Source organism: Pelodiscus sinensis, chromosome 1 (genome assembly GCF_049634645.1).
Source record: "Pelodiscus sinensis isolate JC-2024 chromosome 1, ASM4963464v1, whole genome shotgun sequence".
Classification (NCBI taxonomy): domain Eukaryota; kingdom Metazoa; phylum Chordata; order Testudines; family Trionychidae; genus Pelodiscus; species Pelodiscus sinensis.
The window spans coordinates 22,721,343-22,742,821 of NC_134711.1; the positions used below are offsets into that span (position 1 = coordinate 22,721,343).

Below are 21,479 nucleotides of genomic sequence, written 5' to 3' on the forward strand. Positions count from 1 at the left end.
CTTAACTTACTTAATTTAACACTTAGATATTTAACACAGACAACAACTAATGAACAAGCCTAATGCCAAAGTTCAAGATAAGAGGGGGGGAGAAATAGTCATTCACTTTTGTAACTGTTGTTCTTCAAGATGTATTGCTCATATCTATTCCAATTAGGTGTGTGCACGTGCTGCAACTGCCAGAAAATTTTTCCCCTAGCTGCTACCCGTTGAGTCAGCTGTGGAGTCCTCTGGATCAGCACTGGTGCAATGCCCTATATATGACCCAACAGCCCCTCCGTTCCTTCTTGCTGGCTACTCCGACAGCGGGGAAAGAGAGTGGGTATTGAATAGATAGGAGCAACACAACTAAAAGAATAGTTACAAAGGTGAGTAACTGTTTTTTCGAATACTAGCTCTCATGTATTCCAACTGAGGAAAAATCACAAGCCTTACCCAGGAGGAGGTGGTCAGTCAGAGCATGGCTGACTCAAAGACTGCATCCACCTGCTGATGGGAGCATCCCTAAAAGGTAGAATCCTGCCTTAACTGTTGCACGATGGCATAGTGCAATGGTAAAGTATACACCAAGGACCAAGTCATGGCTCTGCAGATTTCCTGGAGGGCACAAGGAGCCAGGAAAGGTGGTAAAGACACCGTAGCCAAATCATAACACGTGGATATATGCCATGATCCAAAATGAGATGCGTTGCAAAATAAGACAGGTATATTCATTCACATGATTTGTCACCACTACAAACAGCTACGAGGACTTGTGAAAAAGGCTTGGCCCAGTCGATGTAGAAAGTGAGTGTTGGCCTCACATCCAGGGAGAGCAATCTTTATTCCTGTGAGTGATGATGAGGCTTCAGGTAGAACACGGGGAGAAAAATATCCTGCCCGCTATGGAAACTGGAGACCACTTTCGGAAAAAGGGCCAGGTGAGGGCAAAGCTGAACCTTGTTTTTGTGGAAGACAGTATACGGGGGTTCCAACATCAGAGTGCCAAGCTCTAATACCTGCTAAGCAGAGGTAATTACAACCAGAAAGGCCACCTTCTGAGACAAATAAAGCAGGGAGAACATGGCCATAGGCTCAAAAGGGAAAACCCATGAGTGCTGAGAGGACCAAGATAAGGTCCTAGGCAGGGAAAGGACGCTAAGCCAGAGGGTGAAATCCAACCATACCCTTAAGGAAGCACCCAACAAAGGGACTCGAGGATAAACAATGGCCAGGCTCTCTAGGATGGAAAGCAAAGAAGGTGCACCTAGCAGCCATAAGCAATGAAGTCGCTATGCCTTGCTGCTTCAGACACCAGATACTCCAGCACCTGAAGCACAGAGGCAGATAGAGGGTCTAGAATGCGCTGCAGGTACCAGCACAAAAAATGCTTCCACTCAGCGGCAGGAAGACCTCTATTAGGCTCACTTGGCCAGGGAAGATCTGCTGAACTTGTTCTGAGCAGGGCAGCTCAGCTGTAAGGTGGAGGGAGCAAAGGACTGGATGGTGGAGACAACCTGTGGTCCCGCATGATGAGGTCCGGGAGCAGGGGAAGCAGAATTGGCAGTTGTACTGATAGCTCCAAAAGAGTGGGGTACCAATGCAGACAAGTCCACACTGGGGCTATCAGGATAACGTTCACCCTATCTCTGCAGAACTTGAGGGGCACCTTGTGGACCAACAGAAACACAGGAAATGTTCACAGGAAAGTCAGTATGCCATGAAATTAGGAAGGCATCTACTACAGACCTCTGGTTGCGGTTGTGAAATGAGCAGAGGCAAGGACACTTCCAACTGGCCCCTATTGAGAAGAGGTTGGGCTGGGGAAACCCCACTTCTGGAAAACAGTACAAAGAATATCCCACCTGATTTATTATTTGTAGGCAAAGACATGATGGCTGAGGTGATCCACCAGCAAATTCTGGGCTCCCAGAAGGTACAAAGCCTCCAGGTGACTAGAATGGGCTATGTACGATTCCTACAAATGAAGGGCTTCTTGGCAAAGGAGGGACAATATGTTGCTGCTCTGTCTGTTGATGAATACATGGCAGTCATATTGTCTTGTCAAGACCACCGTGCATTGATCCCAAAGATGTGTCAGGAAAGTGAGGCACATGAGGTGAACTGCCCTGAGTTCATAAAAAAAGGGATTGAGAATAAGATAGAAGATATCTTATTGCCTCTACATAAATCCATGGTATGCCCACATCTTGAATACTGTGTACAGATGTGGTCGCCTGATCTCAAAAAAAGATATATTGGCATTGGAAAAGGTTCAGAAAAAGGCAACAAAAATTATTAGGGGTTTGGAATGGGTCCCATATGGAGAGAGATTAAAGAGACTGGGACTTTTCAACTTAAAAAAGAGGAGACTAAGGGGGGGATAGGATAGAGGTCTATATAATCACGACTCACGTGGGAAAAGTGAATAAGGAAAAGTTATTTACTTATTCCCACAATATAAGGACTAGGGATCACCAAATGAAATTAATAGGCAGCAGGTTTAAAACAAAAGGAAGTTTTCCTTCACTCAGTGCACAGTCAACCTGTGGAACTCCTTGCCAGAGGATGTGGTGAAGGCTAGGACTTTAACAGGGTTAAAAAAAGAGCTAGATAGATTCATGGAGGTTAGGTCCATCAATGGCTATTAGCCAGGGTGGGTAGGAATGGTGTCCCTAGTTTCTGTTTGTCTGGAAAAGGGTGACAGGAGAAGGATTACGTGAGGATTACCTAGTTGTGTTCCCTCCCTCTGCAGCATCGGGTATTGGCCACTGTCGGCAGACAGGATACTGGGCTAGATGGACCATTGGTGTGACCCAGTATGGCCATTCTTATGTTCACAAACGTTGATGTGGACTCGCAGTATGTCTGCTGTCCACCTCACCTGCATGGTGAGCCCCCTGAGGTCAGTCCTCCTCCAACCCAAAGAGGATGCATCTGTGGTAAGGGAGAGAAAGGGTTGAGGGCAAGAAATGGTATGATGACCATAATTGAAAAGGGACCCAACCACTAATGGAAGACAAGGATTATGTGACGAGGCACCATGACCATCATGTCCGAGCAGCTTCACACCAGCCAATACGTCAACACTAGCCAAGATTGGAGGGGACAGAGGCAAGCCTAGCAAATGGGATTATGTGTGTACATGCCACCACACAGCTCATGAATCTGAGGCATGTCCAGGCTGTGGTCACGGGGAAGTCAGTAAGTGACCACAAGAGGCGGGTGCCTCAAACCGCTGCTCTGGTAGGAACACCCGAGCCTTGGTGGCATCAAGCACTGCTTCTACGAACTTGATCCCTTGCATGAGCACGAGAGTTGACTTGTCAGGATTAAGGAGCAGGTCCAATCCAAGCAGAACATCCAGCATGGTGACATGAGCTTCCACCTGCCAACAGGAACAGCACCATAAGAGGAAATCATCCAGGTAAGGATATAACTTGACAATTAAGCTGCCTAAAGAAGGCTGCTATTACCGCCATAAATTTGCTAAATATCTGAAGTACTGTAGAAAGTCCAAAGGGAGGGCAGTAAACAAAGTGGTGGTTACCCACTAGAAAATGCAGGTAGTGCCTGTGAGTTGGTTTGATCACTACATGGAAGTAAGGGAAGGTTACTCACCTGGTGCAGTAACTGGAGTTTGAGATGGTTGTCCCTGTGGGTGTTGCACCTTGAGGTGCGCCAGCGCTGCTACGCCTGTAGTTGGAGATTTTTGATAGCGGTGCCTCCCCCCCGGTTGGCCGTGCACGTGGAATGCCGGTATGCGACATTTGAAACAGCTATCCCACACACACAGCTAACCACTTCCTCAGTTCCTTCTCTGACCTGGGTGTAGTTGGATCTGAAGCAAAGGGGAGGAAGGTGGGTGGTGGAGCACCCTTAGGGACAATAATTTCAAAGAACTCCAGTTACTGCACCAGGTAAGTAACCTTCCCATCTTCGAGGAGTGTCCCCGTGGGTGCTCCACTTTGAGGTGACTATGAAGCAGTATTCAAGGTTGATGGTGGGCACTTCAGTGAATCTGACTCAGTAACTGCAAGTATCATTTGGCCAAAACACACATTAGCATCCTCAAATGACTGGATGGCATAGTGCTGCATGAAGGTCTGCGCTGAACCCCATGTGGCAGCTTTGCAGATTTCTACTGGTGGTACTCTTTTCAGGAAAGCTGTTGCCATTGCTCTCATGGAGTGAGCCCATATGTTTGATAGGCTCCTCTGGAACATGTTATAAGCTAGATGTATGCAGCCCAAGATCCATTTAGACAGTCTTTGTTTGAATACAGGTAACCCTTTTGATCTCTCTGTAGATGACAGTCGCAGAGATTTGCGAAAGGGTTCTGTACATTGTAAGAAGGCGACTACCCTCTAAATGTCAAGAGTATGTAGCACCCTTTCTCTGTGATCCTCATGGGGCTGAGGGAAGAAGACAGGAGTATCCGCATGTGTTTATGGGTCCATTTAAGTGGAATGAGATAAGACTTTGGGGAGGAATTTGGGGTAAGTACAGAGGACCACTCTGTCCTTATCAAATATAGTGTATGGAGGGTCTATCATTAGTGCTCCTAGCTTGCTAGCTAGTCCACTCTTCTTGCAGAGGTAATTGCAACTAGAAAAGCAACCTTCATTGATGCATGTAGAAGGGAACAGGTGGCTAATGGCTCATCTATGAGTGCCCTGAGGACAAGGTTGAGGTCCCAGGCTGGAACTGGGTCTTTTCATAGTGGAAACATATTGTGTAGACCCCAGAAGAACCTCTTGATAGACGGGAGAGTGAAGACAGAATAGCCCTGTATTGGCAGCGACATGTACTTTAATTGAACTTAGCGATAATCCTGATTTGTGTAGTTTGAGAGGTAAGTACTTTTGAAACCCCAGACTCTGTAGGAGCACAGTTCTGTTTCGAGCACCAGGATCATGAAAAGACACCATTTTTGTTTATATGGTTTTCTGGTTGCAGGCCTGCAACAGTTCATGAAGATTTGCTGCATTTTTTTGGGGGTACTCCCCTTCTGCTGGTGTTAAACCAATTACCATCCATGTGTGAAGAGGGAGTATGAGGACGTCTGGGCGGTGCATCTGCCTGTTCTGTTGTGACAGCAGATATTGGACTGAAGGAAGGCAGTATGGTGGACGTATCTGCTGCAAATAAGTGTAAGGACACCAGGTTTGTCTGGGCCAACTCAGGGCTATGAGTACGACTTTGGCTTTGTCTTGCTTGATTTTCAGAATAGTGCATTGGATCAGTAGAAAGGTGGGAACGCGTACAGGAAGGGTGCTTCCCATTTTAGGCTGATTGGGGACCCATGCCCACTCTGGAGCAATAATATGAACACCTCTTGTTTTTGTGGGTGGAAAAGATGTTTTCCAGCGGAAATCCCCAATTCTGAAATGGATGGTTCAATATGGTGCGGTTGATCTCCCACTCGTGATTGTGTAGGAAGTTTCTGCTGAGACGGTCTGCCAGGACGTTGTCCTTGCCTGGGCCATCGGTTGCAATCAGTATTATGTTTCTCAGGATGCACCATTCCCAGTTTCACTGCTTCCCAACATAGCAGGTAAGATCAAGCTCCCCCTTGTCGACTGATATAATACATGGTTGTGTCATTGTCCGTTAGTATCTGAACAGTTTTGTTATGGATCAGTAGTAGAAAATGAACACATGCATTGTACACTGCCCAGAGTTTGAGTAAATTTATGTGTTTGTTTACTTCCTCGTCCCATTGGACTTGGACTACATTTGCCCAAATAGGCTCCCCAGGCCATTAGCGAGACGTCTGTCATGACTGTTATTGTTGCAGGTGGTTGCTGGAAAGAGACCCCTCTGTACATGTTGTGATGCACTGTCCACCATTTGTGTACGGACTTTGTTATATTTGGCATGGAGAGGTGTCTGTTATATGTGTGGCCTGTACACTGTCCTTATCCAGGCCTACAATGGTCTCACGTGCAGCCGGGCATATTGTACCACAAACGTGGCTGCTGCATGTGTCCCAGTAGTTGTAGGCAGTGACATGCTGTTACAGAGGGGCTGGCTTGTGCCAGGGAGATCAGGTCCTTGATAGTTGTGAACCTGTGTTCTGGTGGTGACGCTATTGCCTTCCTGCAGTCCAAGAGTGCTCCTATGGATTCTATGGTCTGAGTGGAAGGGAGGACACACTTTGCCAGATTTATTTGTAGGCCCAGAGTGTCAAACAGTGTTCTGGCGGTTGCTACTGCCTGCTGTGTCACACGCCATGCCACCTTTTAGCAGGCAATCATCTAGGTATGTGAATATGGTGATGCCCCCTTTCTTTAGGTAAGAAGCCACCACCACTAGTACCTTTGAGAAGACCCTTGGGGCTGTTGAGAGCCCAAAAGACAACACTTTGTATTGGAAACGTAGGCCCCTTATCACAAACTGTAGAAACCGTCTGTGGGACAGACAGTATTGAGATACGAAAATATGCATCCTGAAGGTCGAGGGTGGACAGCCAAACTCCCTTTTCCAAGGTAGAAATTGTGGTGGCTAGGGTTACCATCTTGAAACACTGTTAAACAAATCAGTTGAGTTTTTGGAGATCTAAGATCGGTCTCTAACCCCCTGACTTCTTCGTGGTGAGGAAGTAGTGGGAGTAGAATCCCTTTGCCTTTGTTCTGATGGTACCTCTTCTATAGCCCTTAATTGTTTTGTGCCACTTCCACGAGCACATGCTCATGAGAGGGATTCCTGGAAAGGGATGAGGAGAGGAGGGTTGGTAATGGGGGATGATAGTGAATGGGACGCAGTAACCCATCTTGATGGTCTCCAGCACTAACTTGTCCTTGGTGATGGTCCACCATGCTGGATAAAACACAGCTAGTCTGCTGCCAAGATGTTGTATAATGTTTGGATTGCTGCTTTGGAAATCTCGATGCTGTCTGATTCCCAACCAAACCCTCAAAATGTCTGATAGGCTGTTGAGAGTTGTTGTGTGGTCACCTGGTCAGAGACCTGTTGTCATGGCTGTTAAACCGGGTTGGTTTATATCTCTGTGTGAAAGATCTTCCCAGTTCTCTTATTCACAGGTACATGGATGCCTAGGTTTTTTAGTATTGCTCATGAGTACTTCAATATATGGAGGGAGGCATTGGTGGATTTGGCAAGAAGCTTCATGTCCTCAAATGACAGATGGTCAACTATGGACTGGACCTCCCTTGGGAAGCAGGAAAGTTGGAGCCACGAAGCGTGTCTCATGATGACTGTTGATGCTAGGGATCTTGAAGCTGTGTCCACTGACTCTAAGTGGCCAGTAGGGCTGTTCTGGAGATCAATGCTCCCTCGATGTTTGCTTTGAATTGCTCTTTTTTTATTGTCAGGAAGATTTTCAATAAAATTTGCAAGTTGATTGAATATGTAGTTGTATATTTTGCGAGGAGGGCCACTTAATTTTCAATTCAGAGCTACAGACTGGCTTAGAAGTAAGCCTTCCTGTCCATTAGGTCCAGGCATTTCCAGTCCTTGTTATGGGGTACTGTGCGCGTGGCCTGTAGTTTGCCCCTCTGGTTGACTGCCTTGACCAACAGGGAGTTTGGCATGGGGTGCGAGAATAGGAAGTCCGCACCCTTCAGGGCCACATAATACTTGTGGTCATATCTTTTGAAAATTAGCGGAATTGTTACTGGCGTATGCCATATGGTTTTGATAGGATCTATGAGTGCCTCATTCATGGGAATCACCAACTTGGCATGTGGCGAGGCATGAAGGATATTTGTCAGCTTATTTTGGGTCTGATGCATAGCTGACAGATATTTCAAGTGTGTTTAAAAAGTTCCTGAAAAGATTTAAAATCATCCCCTGCATAGAGTGGTGGGGGTACGATTGTGTCATCAGGCAATGAGGATGAAAGGTGTGTAGGCTGTGAGTCTGTTGTTCCCTCTGCCCCCGTGATGTCGACTTCCTCTTCATCGACTGAGTAAGGGGGACCTGAGGCTTGGGTGCCTGTGGTAGCTGTGGCTGTTGGAGGTTGTTGAACTCTGTATACCGTCCAAGGGTCCCAATACAGAGAGTTAGGTGGTAAAGAGTGGCAGAAGCCATTGTGGTTGTTGCCACTGTTGTACTTGCTGTGTTGGTTTAGGCAACGAAATTCTGGGAGTATATGTCCGTATAGGTTCGTCATCTTCATCACTCATTATAGGTAGTGCTGAAGCCAGTGTTGAAGAAAAACTGAATTTGGGAAGAGTGGCGTCCCTAGTATTGATGTCACCCTCAACTCTGCTGTGGTAAACTGAGGCAGCAGAGCATGGGCAGGCACCGGAAGCATTTCTATTGTCAGCACCGGCATTGGAGCTTGGGCTAGTGCCAGCTGTTTGTTAAACATGTTTGCATGTTTCACTGGTGCTGGTGCTATAAGCGCTTATATTGAAGTGCCAGCACTGATCGCGGTCTTGCAGTGCCACTTTTTGCGTTGCCACGCCAGTGCTGGTGAGGAGCTTCTCTGTTTCGGCTCCGCGCTTGGCTTCAGGGAGGAAGGTCAGACCTTCTCCTTGGGGTCTCAGCTTTTGTGGATGCAGGCCCCATTCCCAGCCTGTTTCTCCTGTGCCTTAATTACAGTGGGCACAGAGACAAATTTCTTGCTTGAAAAGCAGGACTATGTAGCACTTTAACAAGATGGTTTATTAGGTGATGAGCTTTCGTGGGCCAGACCCACTTCCTCACATCAAATAGTGGAAGAAAATTGTCACAACCATATATACCAAAGGATACAGTTAAAAAAAACGAATGTGTTCATTTTATTTTCATTCATTTTTTTAATTGTATCCTTTGGTATATATGGTTGTGACAATTTTCTTCCACTATTTGATGTGAGGAAGTGGGTCTGGCCTACGAAAGCTCATCACCTAATAAACCATCTTGTTAGTCTTTAAAGTGCTACATAGTCCTGTTTTTTGTTTCAGCTACACCAGACTAACAAGGCTACATTTCTATTGCTTGAAAAGAGTTTCCTTGGTAGGGATTCAGACCAAGACAAGGAGTGGGATGACTTCTTGGGCATTTGAGGCCTGTCCTGGTCCCTGGGGCTTGAGGAAGTAGGAACTCCCTTGTCAGAAGCCTCCCAAAGGGACATAAGCCTGGGAGGGCGAAGTCTTGGCTGGCTCAGAAGCAGCTCTTGAAAGTTTATCCAGCTGGAGCATTTTAAGTTGGAGCTCCCTGGCTTTCCTGGTCTGGCTAGTCAATTTCAGGCAGTGCAGGAACTGTTCAGTGTCATGGTCCTAACCTAGGCAGTGGACACACTCCCCCTGTCTGTGAGACACTGAAATTGACAACTTGCAGAATTTACAGTTTTTAAAACCTGGGGAACCAGGCATGTCCTGGGAGACAGTTTTGAATGGTCTCAGAGGTTTGAGACTGTCTACATGTGGTGTAGTAAATGCGGCTTCTGAATAAGTGGAGAGAAGGATCTCTCCTTGTTGTTTTCTCTTGCTTTTTTCAAGCTATATAACAAGTAGAACAGCTAAGCTAAGTTCAACTAACACTAAAACTGAACTACTAACACTAAATTTAATACTACGAAGCTGCTCAATTGAGGGTAACTGCTCTGCTGCAACCGAAGCTGGCAGTGGTCAGAAAGGAACTGAGGAGGCAGTTGGTGGCGCGCGTAGATAGCCATTTCAAATGTCACGTGCCGGCGTTCCACATGCACAGCTGACCGGTAGGTCACTGCTGTTAAAAGTCTCTGATTAGAGGTGCAGCAGCGCTGGAGCACGTCAAGGTGAAGCACCCATGGGGACACTCCTCAAAAAAAGTGTCCTTTAAGTCAAGGGCAGCATACCACTCTCCCAGTTCCAGGGATGGGATAATGGAGCTCAGTGAGACCATACGAAACTTGTTGAGCTCTCTGAGGTCCAGGACAGGCTAAAAACTCCATTTTGTCTTGGGAACAAGGAAGTAACAGGAGTGAAAACCGCAACCCAGGAAGTCTGCTTGCACCTCCACCACCACTCCAAGATCCAGGAGCTTGCTCTCCTCCAGGAGATGGAAATGCTTGCAAGAGGGATCACTTAAGAGGAACAGGTTGGGGGGAGGAGAGAGGAGGAGAATGTTGAATGGGATGGAGTAACCCCTTTCCACTGTCTAGATGACCCAGAGGTCTGAGGTGATGGTGGCCCAGGCCTGGTGAAAGTTGGAAAATCTGTCCCAGAAGGGAAGAGGATCCAATGCAGTTGGTACTCTGTCCTTGAGCATTCCTTCAAAAGCCCTGCTTAGATCCTGAAGGAGGCTTGGTCTGACCCTGATTGTTACAGGACAGGGCTGTTGGGAAGACTGTGGCCTGAAAGTCTTCCACTGCATCCAGAGCTTGTACATGCCCGAGGACTTCACGGTACTGTGAGATTCCTTGAGACTATGAAGACGGGAGTTAGTCTGCTCAGCAAAGAGTCCCACACCATCAAAGGGGAAGTCCTGCAGGGTTTGCTGGATCTCAAGAGGAAGGCCTGCTGGTTGAAGCCAGGCGACCCAGTGCAGGACTATGCCAGAGGAGATTACGCATGCCGCCGAGTCTTTGGTACGCAGACAGGTATGGGAGACCGCTTGCCATCCTGGACCACGGTGGTGAACTTGTCCTGAGAATCCTTGGGCAGTAAGTCCCTGAATTTAATCAAAGAGTCCCAGGAGTTATAACAATGATGGCTCAGGATAGTAGCAGACCCCCTGTCAAACAGACCTTCTGGCTGAATAACTCAAGATACTTGGCATGCTTCAACTTCAGCACTGGGGCCTAGTGACCTGGGTGCTCTCTTGTTTACTAAGGAACAAAGCGCAGGGGATGGGTGAACAAGTATTTGAACCTCCTGACTTGTACAAAGTAAATTCTCTCAACCCCCTTCACTGTTGGTGGAATAAAGGCAGCGGTTTGCCATACAGTCTTGGCCATGGACAAGATGGTTCTATTGAGGAAGCAGCATCCTGGATGTCCTTCCAGGGCCAGGCTGTCAACCACTGGGTCATCTCGTTCCAGGATTTCCTCTACTTGAAGGTTAAGCCTAAGGACTACTCTGAGGAGCAAGTCTTGTAGGACCCTGCAGTCCATGGGTGGTGGTGGTGATGGAGATGCCCACCACCGCTTTGTCTGGCAATGAGGACGAAGACGAAGGCACCACAGAAGGCCAACATCCTGGCCATCTTCAGGTTGGTCCTGGGCTTGCACTGCTGGGCTAGGCTGGAGCTTGGGAAACAGCATGGGTGGTCCTTTTGGACCCAGAATCTTGACATAGCTGATAGAGGCCAGGTGAGCAATGTGCCTGCGGCATGATGGAATGCCCACAGAGTCCAAAATTGCCATTTTGGTGGCCACTGGAGCCTGGCTTGGACCATTAGGGAGGGGGACCTGCTGGCATAGACCTGTCTGCCAGCCTCTATTCCGAGGGAACCCTCAGTGGCTTCAAACCTGAGTGAGAAGGCCAAAGTGGTGCCAAACCCATTGCCACTTGAAGGGGCAGTTAGTGTCAAGCTTTGTTGCCCTCAAGGCAAAGAGTGACAATGAGAAGACCACTAGTGGGACCAAGACCTTTTACAACACTTAAGAGCACAGTGCCAAGGCGTCAACTGACATTGGGAATGGGACTAGTGAGAAGACTTGTGTCCAGATGGAGGCCAGTGCTGAGGTGGGCTCCCCGCACAGTGTACAGTGGTACTGGGTGCAAGGCCATGCATTTTGGGGAACATCCATACTCTGAAGATCGGTGCCAAGAAGGTCAAGACAGTGAATTGCGGTGCCAAGAGCCTCTTCCCATTTTATCCAGCACCGGACAGCGGGAGCAATGAGAACACACTGAGCCTAAACAGAATCTGCTTGCCACAGAAGCTCTCAAGCTGGAACAGCTCTGAAAGGGTCAGCTGTGAACTCAGTACCGTGAGTCACACTGATTCCACAAGTCAGATCGACTGTGCTGGGACTCAGAACACCAACAGAACTTGGAGCAGTGGGACACTGAGGTCTAAGCAAGAGGGGCCAGCATGGCCAGCTTCTCCCGTAAAGTGAGGGGCTGTTGGATCAGCAGGATCTTACATAGGGCACCACACTGGCACCATTCCAGGGGGTGCCATAGCCAACCCAACAGGATCCAAGTAGCTAGAATAAAAATTTTCTGGCAGCCACGCATGCAGCACGCACATACCTCAGTTGGAATACGTATAAGCAAGCACTAGAAGAGGAATCACAAATTCTTGACGAACAAGTAAAAGTACTCCAAGGGCATATCTAGACTTGCTTTCACTTTTGAAAGAAGATATGCAAATTCGCCGCATATCTTCTGCCAACTGCTGTTTTGAAAGAGGTTTTCGAAAAAGAATGTAGTCTAGACATGGTTCTTTCAAGAAAAAAATCTTTTTTTGAAAGAAGTATATAAGCCTCTTTTTTTTTTTTTTTTTTTTTAAGGAAAAATGGTTCTTTTGAAAAAAGGTTTTTTTCTTGAAAGAACCGCATCTAGACTACTTTCTTTTTCAAAAGAACCTCTTTCAAAAAAAAGTGATCAGAAGAAGAGATGCAAATTCGCGCCAAATTTGAATACCTTCTTTCGAAAGTGAAAGCAAGTCTAGACGTTCTCTAAGTGATCACAACAGGAAGTAAGGAGTTGAGAGGGCATAGGACTGGCAGTATCCAATATACCCAGTACATGAGTGTGGCACTCAAGGAAGCAATATGGCTGGCCCTACAGATACTGCCAAGACAAAAATCTGATGACTCCACATGTGAGTGCACACACATCTACAATAGAATCTACATGAGCAAGCCCTTGAATATTACTGTGCTGGACTGGTTCTATTTAGGATTATTTTATCCCCAAACCTATGAAATATAACAGAAGACAAAAGAGACTCACTCTGTTCACTTGCTAATACAAATGATTCTGGTGTTCTTTCTGGTAGGGGAGGAGAGGAGTCTTCACTCACATCAGCATCTAAATTGAATTTTTTATGATCATTAGACAAACAATGAAGTAGATTTGTCTAAACAAGCAATAGATTAATGTTTACAAGTCCACAGTATAAAGCATTGTATCAAGAAAAGTTTAAAGCAAAATATAAACGTAACAATAGGATTATACATCAAATGACACCATTTCCTCTATCAGTCTCGTATTGTAGTGCACAAATTCCTTGGGGGAAGGGCCGTGTCTTTGGTGGGTCTACACTAGGGGGTTAAGTCGACCAAAATTACATTAACTCCAGCTACGTGACTAATGTAACTGGAGTCAAAGTAGTGTAGGGCCACTTACTGTGTATACACCATGCTGGGTTGATGGGAGAAACTTTCCCAACCACTTACCTTATGTATCCGAAGTCACAGGAGAGCTGAGGTCGATTTAATGGATCTTCACTAGACCAAACTAGTCATTCCCCAGTGGACTGAAAGTGACAGCATCTATCTCCCGGTAGTAGAGACAAGCCCGCAGTGTTGTTCAATGATTAGCTCACTGATGGTGTTCAACAAACCAAATGTAAAATGAAAAGCCTAGTATCCTTCAGTTTGTGCTTGGAGGGAGAATATAACTTAAGTGATGTTTTTGGGGAGAATTTTTTAGTAATAAGCTCAAAAACAATAAAACCTGTATGATTAGAAGCAATGAAGCAAAGAGTGTTCTGCACTACACTGAATTTAAAGAGAATTAGGGTGCCTGTGTACTTGAGAGAGTGGAGATTTAAATCAAGGCGATTTGAATCACTGATTTAAATTAAGTTTCCCACTGTTACACCTTCATATATTTCTTCAAACAATGGAGCAAATCTGATCACTGTAATACGTTAATTCACAACTAAGTACAGCATTTTACAACATATAGGAGGGTATACTTTATGTAATGTTTTTAGATAATTTGATTTTTACTAATTTATGAAATAATACATAATACTCATTATCTCGTTCTAAGTTCCCGCTAAGCTGCATAGCCGTGTGACAACGCAGCTATTTTATGAGACCCGCTCAGAAGTTCAAAGCTCTCATGCAGGCAGGGAGCTCACCTGACTGGGGGCTGGGTAGGGCATCTGTAAGCAGTAACTTAGTGGAGCTGAGCTGTTTGAACTGAACAGCTCTCAGAGCAGATAAGCAGCCGAGATAAGCAGGGAGTAAGTTGCTGGGGGGTGAGTGAGTGAGTAATTAATTAACTGGCTTGGGGGGTGGAAGCCAGAGGGGAGGGGAGTCTGGGGTGTCCCTGTCTGCCAGAGGACAGACAGAGAGAGGCAGAAACCCAGAAGTCTCTTCAACCCTCCTGTGCTGGGAAGTGGGAGATAAGGGGATGACTGCATTAGGTAGAGGGGAGGGGGGAAGAGGGTTGGTGCTGGCATCTGTGCAGAGAGGTAGAGACAGGTGGCAGTTTGTTTGGGGTGTCTTGACTCACTTGCTGCAGTCCTCTCCATCTGGCTGGGTTGGGGGGAGGGGAGAAGCAGACTACAGGGGGGAGAGGGAAGGGTTGTGCACCACGAGGACATTTGCATGATTACATTTCAAACAAAGTTAACATAGGTGTTAATGACTTAAGAAAAAGATTCTTCAAAAATGTTTTGAGTGTTGCAGATAGCTAAGACTCTGATCTTAATGATTTTTTAAAAATCCTGTGTTGCTAACACATGGTAAATTTTATTGCATTAAGGCCAGATCTTTGCTATGTGGTAGAGTTCTGGCTCTTGTGCATCAGAAGTAGCAAGTACTAGGTGAAATGCTAGTTTTGTAGAATGAAACCTTATTTGCATCTGTTTGAAACATGCGTCTGTCTACAAACCCTGAAACCATGTTGTAATTCTCGGGCTTCTACTCTTCCTCGAGTTTGGAAAAAGGCTAATTCCCCACCTTTGTAGTCACTAAGGGTACTTCACAGCAACTAAAGCAAAATACAGGACTATGTAGCACTTTAAAGACTAACAAGATGGTTTATTAGATGATGAGCTTTCGTGGGCCAGACCCACTTCCTCAGATCAAATAGCGGAAGAAAATAAGTGGGTCTGGCCCACAAAAGCTCATTATCTAATAAACCATCTTGTTAGTCTTTAAAGTGCTACATAGTCCTGTATTTTGCTTCAGCTACACCAGACTAACACGGCTACATTTCTATCACAACAACTAGACACTGGTGTCTTGTTTTAATATATTTTCTTCCACACATATGTAGTGCTTAAAATATGTGTTTGTATTGGTGGTGCACAGCCACACACCACCTCAATATTGGTGTTGCACATAAGACATTTCAACCCACACAAGAAAATTCAGCCCACCCAAGGGTAGAAAGTGTTAGAAGGAACACTGCCTCTGTCAAGCTGCAGATGCAGCAGCAGTAATTTAGGAATGGTAAGAACTAAACCATACACACAACCACAATAACAGCACTTATAGTTTATTTAACGATATCTTAAATGACACAAATGTTTCACATTTGCAGCTGCAGTGGTCCCCCCTGTTGCCAGCTGATGGCTGTCCTTAAAACATTTTAAAAAAATTTAAAAAATAAAAGAGTCTACTTAACAGACAAGTCCTTAGAACAATAAATGTACAGTGTCCTTAAAACTTTTACAACTCTCTCTCATATACCCCACTTCCACTGTCATTCTGATGCAGATCTGATTCCAAGTTACCAAAAAAAAGCTAAGACTAAGTATGCTTAGAATGCTTATTTAATTTTGGAACGAGCCCCAATGAAAAGTAGTATAGGATGGGGTTCCTTTTCGAAAGCTGAGTTTTGCTGAAGTAAAATAAGAAACAGATTCAGTGGCAACTGGCACCTCTAGATTTCTCCTATTGCAGCTTTCAGTACTGTATACTTGGCTAACAGACTCTAAACCTAGTTAACTAATTAGCTTAGTTAATCCTTACAGCTTGTTTAAACTTTTATTTAGCAACATCCAACACAGCAAACAGCTTGGGAATTTACTTGTTACATCACACTTATACTAAAAGGCATAGATAATATTGAAAAATGATCCATAGGAACATAAGAATGGCCATACTGGGTCAGACCAATGGTCCATCCAGCCTAGTATCCTGTCTGTCAACAGCAGCCAATACCAGATGCCCCACAGGGAGGAAACAACATATAATTGTCATGTGATCCCTCCCATTACCCACCTCCAGAAAAACAGAGGTTAGGGACACCATTCCTACCCACCCTGGCTAATAGCCATTGATGGATCTAACCTCCATGAATCTATCTAGTTCTTTTTTGAACCCTGTTAAAGCTCCAGTCTTCACTGCAACCTCTGGTAAGGAGTTACCCAGGCTGACTGTGCACTGAGGCTATGTCTATACTGCAGCCTTTTGCCAGCACAGAGTACACTAATGAAGTGCTCATTTGCATCTGTCATGCTGTCATTTGCATATTCTCTGCTGATGCTTTTTGCACAAGAGGTTTTTCTGCAAGAACAAGCACTGTAGAAGGGTCCATTTTGCACAAAAAACCTTTTGCACAAGATCCTGTATACCTTCTTTTTTGAGGCATAAGGCTCTTGCGCAAAAGGGTTTTTTTTTTCCCTCTCACAAAACGGACCCATCTATACTGCTTGTTTTTACGCATAAAGCATTGGCAGAGAATATGTGAATGAGAGTGTGGCAAATACTAATGAGTTTCATTAGCATATTCTCAGCCGGCAAAAGGCTGCAGTGTAGACGTCGCCTGAGTGAAGAAAAACTTCCTTTTGTTTTAAACCTGCTGCCTATTAATTTCATTTGGTGATCCTTAGTTCTTATATTGTGGGAATAAGTAAATAACTTTTCCTTATTCACTTTTTCCACACCAGTTATGATTTTATAGATCTCTATCATCTCCCCGCTTAGTCTCCTCTTTTCTAAACTGAAAAGTCCAAGTCTTTTTAATCTCTCTTCATATAGGACCCATTTCCAAACTCCTAATCATTTTTGTTGCCCTTTTCTGAACTTTTCCTAATGCCAAGATATCTTTTTTGAGATGAGATGACCACATCTGTACAGAGTATTCAAGATGTGGGCATACCATGGTTTTATATAGAGGCATTAAGATATTTTCTGTCTTATTGTTTATCCCTTTTTTAATAATTCCTAACATTCTATTTGCTTTGACTGCCACAGCATAGCGAGTGGATGTTTTCAGAGATGTCCACAGTGACTCGAAGATCTCTCTAGTAGTTGTACCTAATTACTCCCCATCATACTGTACATATAGTTGGGATTATTTCTTCCAATGTGCATTACTTTACATTTAGCAACATTAAATTTAATTGCCCAATCACTTAGTTTGGTGAGATCTTTTTGACATTGCGAAGTTGATCCACATTGTTCTTCAAACCTAGCCAATCTTCATTCACATCAATTTTCTCCAAATAAGCAGTTTTCCTTGTGATGTTTCATTCTTGCAGCTAGGCCCTGTATCATCTTCTTGCACTGTTTGCACTTGACACATTTTCCTTCTTTATCCAGGGAATGAATTTCTTCAAAATATTTCCAGATAGGGTCTCTCTTACACCCAGAAGCTATGACAGTTTTTCTATGGCAAAAGTGTAGGGAATATAGGAAGCTGTATGGGTGCTGAATAATGCCTTCTCTTTTTCCTTCCAGTCTACTCCACTGTTCCCTTCTATGCTGCCTCTGTCCTTTCTTATACATTGTCTTTATGTCTAGACAATGTCTAACTTGGCTGCGATTGGCCTAAGTCTACCATCACATAAGCACAGAACAAAAACAAATCTTATCCACCCTGTGTCTTTCTTTGCACGTAAGAATAGAAAATGCACCAGAGAGTGCTCCTATCCAATGGGATTGTATTGAAGAGCTGGAACAGAATACACATGTGCAGGGACTCAGAGAGGAACAAACTACAATTTGCCTCTTGCTCTGCACATATTTCCATTTGGTACTCTTTTCCCATTAGGCTCATTTCTCTATCACAATAGATGTATTCCATCATAGCTCCTTTGTCCTCTTCCCTGAATTTGCTCAAAAAATGTTGACTGTCCTCAAGCTTTTGTTTCTCATCCTCCATCTCAAATTCTATTGCTGGACATTTTCACACCCTTATTATAGTCACTAGGTCATCTCTTGCTCTGTGGTTTGACAGAGACAGGTCAAGTATCTGGTCCTTGTGGTGCTCCCCATTCACTGTCTTGGTGTAACTAATCTTTTTAAATTGTAGCCTTGATGCAGTAGTAATTTCTAAACTCAGAAATGAAAGTTAATAGGCATGTTAATGTTCTCACTGCCTTGAAGTATCAAGTAATGTCATAAAAGTAGAATTCATTTCTCTTCTAAATTTGAAGTCTGAAGATAATCTGTAAAAGTATGTTTGTTTTTTAAGAAAACTGAATTTGGGACTTCTGTTTCATTATGATTTAGAAAACGTTCAGGTTCTTACTTTTCTTCACTTGTTGCCTTTGAAGCAATGCCAAATAGGAACTCCTATCTTTCCCAGTTTTTCTAGAATACCTACTAGACATTTCCAGAGAACAGTGTCAGCTCTCATCTTAACAGAAAACAGGACTTTGAATTTTTAACAATGGCTTCCTTTCTCCAAAGTGTTAGTCATAGAACAAAAAGTGACTATAATTACCTTCATCTTTCCATTATTAGGCTTTCACTGTAAGCTTTTGTGATGTTAAATTGCAGAGGACTAAGCTCTCAGCAATATTTCTTGTTTAGAGGACCTTTCATTTCCAAAGTGCTTGTTCAAAACTTGCTCATCCACTTGTCTCCAGAGACAGATACTCTGCAGAGATCTTCAGTAACTATAACAGTTTTGGATAAGCTTTCAGTTCTAGATTTGGACTATATGTCCTAGCCACCTTTCCTCATCCATTAACAGCATATTGCCACGTTTTCTGGTGTTGTCCAAAATTAACTGACTACAGATGATGATATGCTGAGATAATCAATCTAATATAAAAATAGGTTTCTTCCACTCTGTTGTGAAGCAAATGTCTACATACCAGGCCTTTGTTGCACTGGACTTTCAGACTGTCAATCTTTTCCCAGATTTAATACTTTACAAAACTTTTAGCCCTAAAGCATGGTCCTATGATTCAGTTCACCTGAGAGTAATTTGCTGGTTGTTCCAGGTCTCCACAAATACCCAGACACCTCCAATCCACCTGGCAGCATATCTGCATAATTGTTTCTTCTGGAATACTACGTAAGTGGCCTGATCAATCCAGAGATTATGAAAACACATGTACTGACATCCCAAGCATTTGCAATCCAGTTTGCACACATGAAAGGCTTCTCACAAGTTTGACCCTTATAAAAGTACAGAAGCACCAAAACAACTATTAGTGTACTGTAATGCACATTCACTGCACTGCTGCAGCTGTTCTTGAAGACTAGCAATACAATGGTGGAGAAACAGATGTCATACTCAACCAGAACAGCAGCCACAAAGTGTATGAGTAGGGCCCTACCAAATTCGCAGCCATGCAAAATGAGTCACAGACTGAAATTTTCACCGTGTCCTCCTTTGAAATCTGGCTGTGTGCTTTTACCGTTTACTCTACAGATTCACTGGGCAGAACAGCATTTCTTAAATTAGGTATCTTGACCCAAAAGGGAGTTGCAGATGGATCACACTGTTATCTTAGGGGGCTCATGATATTGCCACCTTTACTTCTGTGTTGTCTTCAGAGCTGGGCAACTGGAAAGAGCTAGCTGTAATGATGCAGAGCTCTGAAAGCAGCACCGTACCAGCAGCAGTGCAGATGTAAGAGTGGCAATGCCATACCCATGTCACCCTTACTTCTGTAGTGCTGTGTGGCAGCTGCTGACTAAGGTCCCAGCTCTGTAGATAACAGTGCAGAAATAAGGTTGGCAATACTATACCATCATTACTTCTGTGGTGCTGCTGGCAGTAGCCCTACCCCTTAGAGCTGGACTTCCAGCCAGCAGCCACCACTCTCTTGCTGCCCAGCTCTAAAGGCAGGGCCTCCACTAGTACCAGTGCAGAAATAAGGGTAACAGTGCCACAACCCTCCCAACAATAACCTTGCAACCTTCACAGAACCCCTGTAATTACAATACTGAGAAATTTCAGATTTAAGTATCTGAAATAATGAAATTTACCATTAAAAAAACCCTAGAACCATGAAATTGACCAAAATGGACCGTGAATTTGTTAGGGCCCTATGTATGAGCACTGATGCATTGTTGGAAGCCCAGCACGTGGATTTGCTGGTATGCCTGTAACAATGGTTAGCATAGATGTATTGGAGCATAAGCTTTCATGGGCAAAGACCCACTTTGTCAGATGCATGCAGAGAGCTGTTTGAAGCATACATATCTGCATGGTAATCAAAGACACAATGGGTATCATGCATCTGAAGAAGTGGGTCTTTGCCCACGAAAGCTTATGCTCCAATACCTCTGTTAATCTATAACGTACTACAGGACTCCTTGTCACTTTTGCAGATCCAGACTACACGGCTACCCCTCTGATACTTGACAACCAAGTAAGCGCCACAAACAGCCTTTGCACGTTTATGTCACAGGATGGCTGGTCTTTTAAATTAAGTGGGTCTGGCTTCTCTGGAGACCAAGAGGTAAACCCTTTGGAGCCTAAGGTAGCAGAGGGTGCCTGATTGTAAGTATAATTAGAGAGAAGACAAGGCAGGAGAGCTTGGAAAGGATTGGTAAAGAGGGAAGACAAGGAAAGAGCTTGGACAGGTTCTACCAAAGGAAAAAACACGATCGCTCCTTAGAATCTAGGCTAAGAAAGGGCAGGAATAAACTATATCTAGCTGTGAAAAGCAGCAAATCCCACCAGAAAGAAGGAAAACCAAGAGCTGAAAGTTTGTACCTGGATGTGAGGAGCGCCAGAAAGAGAAGGGAAACACCTTGCAAGGGAAGAAACTAGGACGAGCTGTAAGCAGCATCATAAAATCTTAACAAAAGATAGGCCCAAGGAGGGCAGTGCATTTAAATTAATTGTGATGCTGAAGAGGAAGCAGGTAAGAGACTATTCCAGAAGATGCAAAGCTGGAAGAACCTGGTATAATAGGTTGAGACTGAGAAAAACAAAAGCTCAGAGAGCTGTCTGAAGCATACATATCTGCATGGTAATCTTTAAGACACAACGGGTGCATAGTTTTAGTGTGACACTGTGGATCCTTACATTGGCCACCATAGAGCATGCCACTATAACTCCTGATCACTTCCACCAAATACAAATAAATCCTTCAGTTTTGGAGTGGTGATCCACTGCGGCATGCTCCATTCAAATGCATTTGTCAGAAAGGCCAATCTGCCACTTTAGCACTGAAAATCTTAGTCATACAACCAAAGCATAAACCCTAAACACCTTTTCAAGCACATTAAACATTATTTACAGTCCTCATTTTAAGACCATCTCTTGAATATTTTTGCACTAGCATATCCTCCAATGCAAAACTGCTTACCAGGAAGAACCTAATTTGACCATCTAACATGCTTCAATCAGCATTATATAAGGGAGACAGGTGAACCCACAATGACCAGGCAGCATATACATGACAAACTAGAATCTGCAACAATATGAAAAATGTTTTATCAAGTCTTCTAGAAATCA

The 21,479-nt window shown here is 44.4% G+C and overlaps 1 protein-coding gene across 3 annotated transcripts in view; it reads right to left on the reverse strand.

The window, feature by feature from the left end:
* The window catches only part of PTPN12 (protein tyrosine phosphatase non-receptor type 12), a 153,689-nt gene that overhangs the window by 10,200 nt on the left and 122,010 nt on the right, over window positions 1-21,479 (reverse strand). For 2 of the 3 annotated variants that reach the window (XM_075926692.1, XR_012903327.1), the window contains one exon: window positions 12,819-12,896. The exons of the other annotated variant lie outside the window; for it this stretch is intronic. In XM_075926692.1, coding sequence (XP_075782807.1) covers window positions 12,819-12,896 — 78 coding nt within the window. Of the gene's footprint in view, window positions 1-12,818; window positions 12,897-21,479 lie in introns of those variants that run through there. 3 annotated transcript variants of the gene reach the window in all.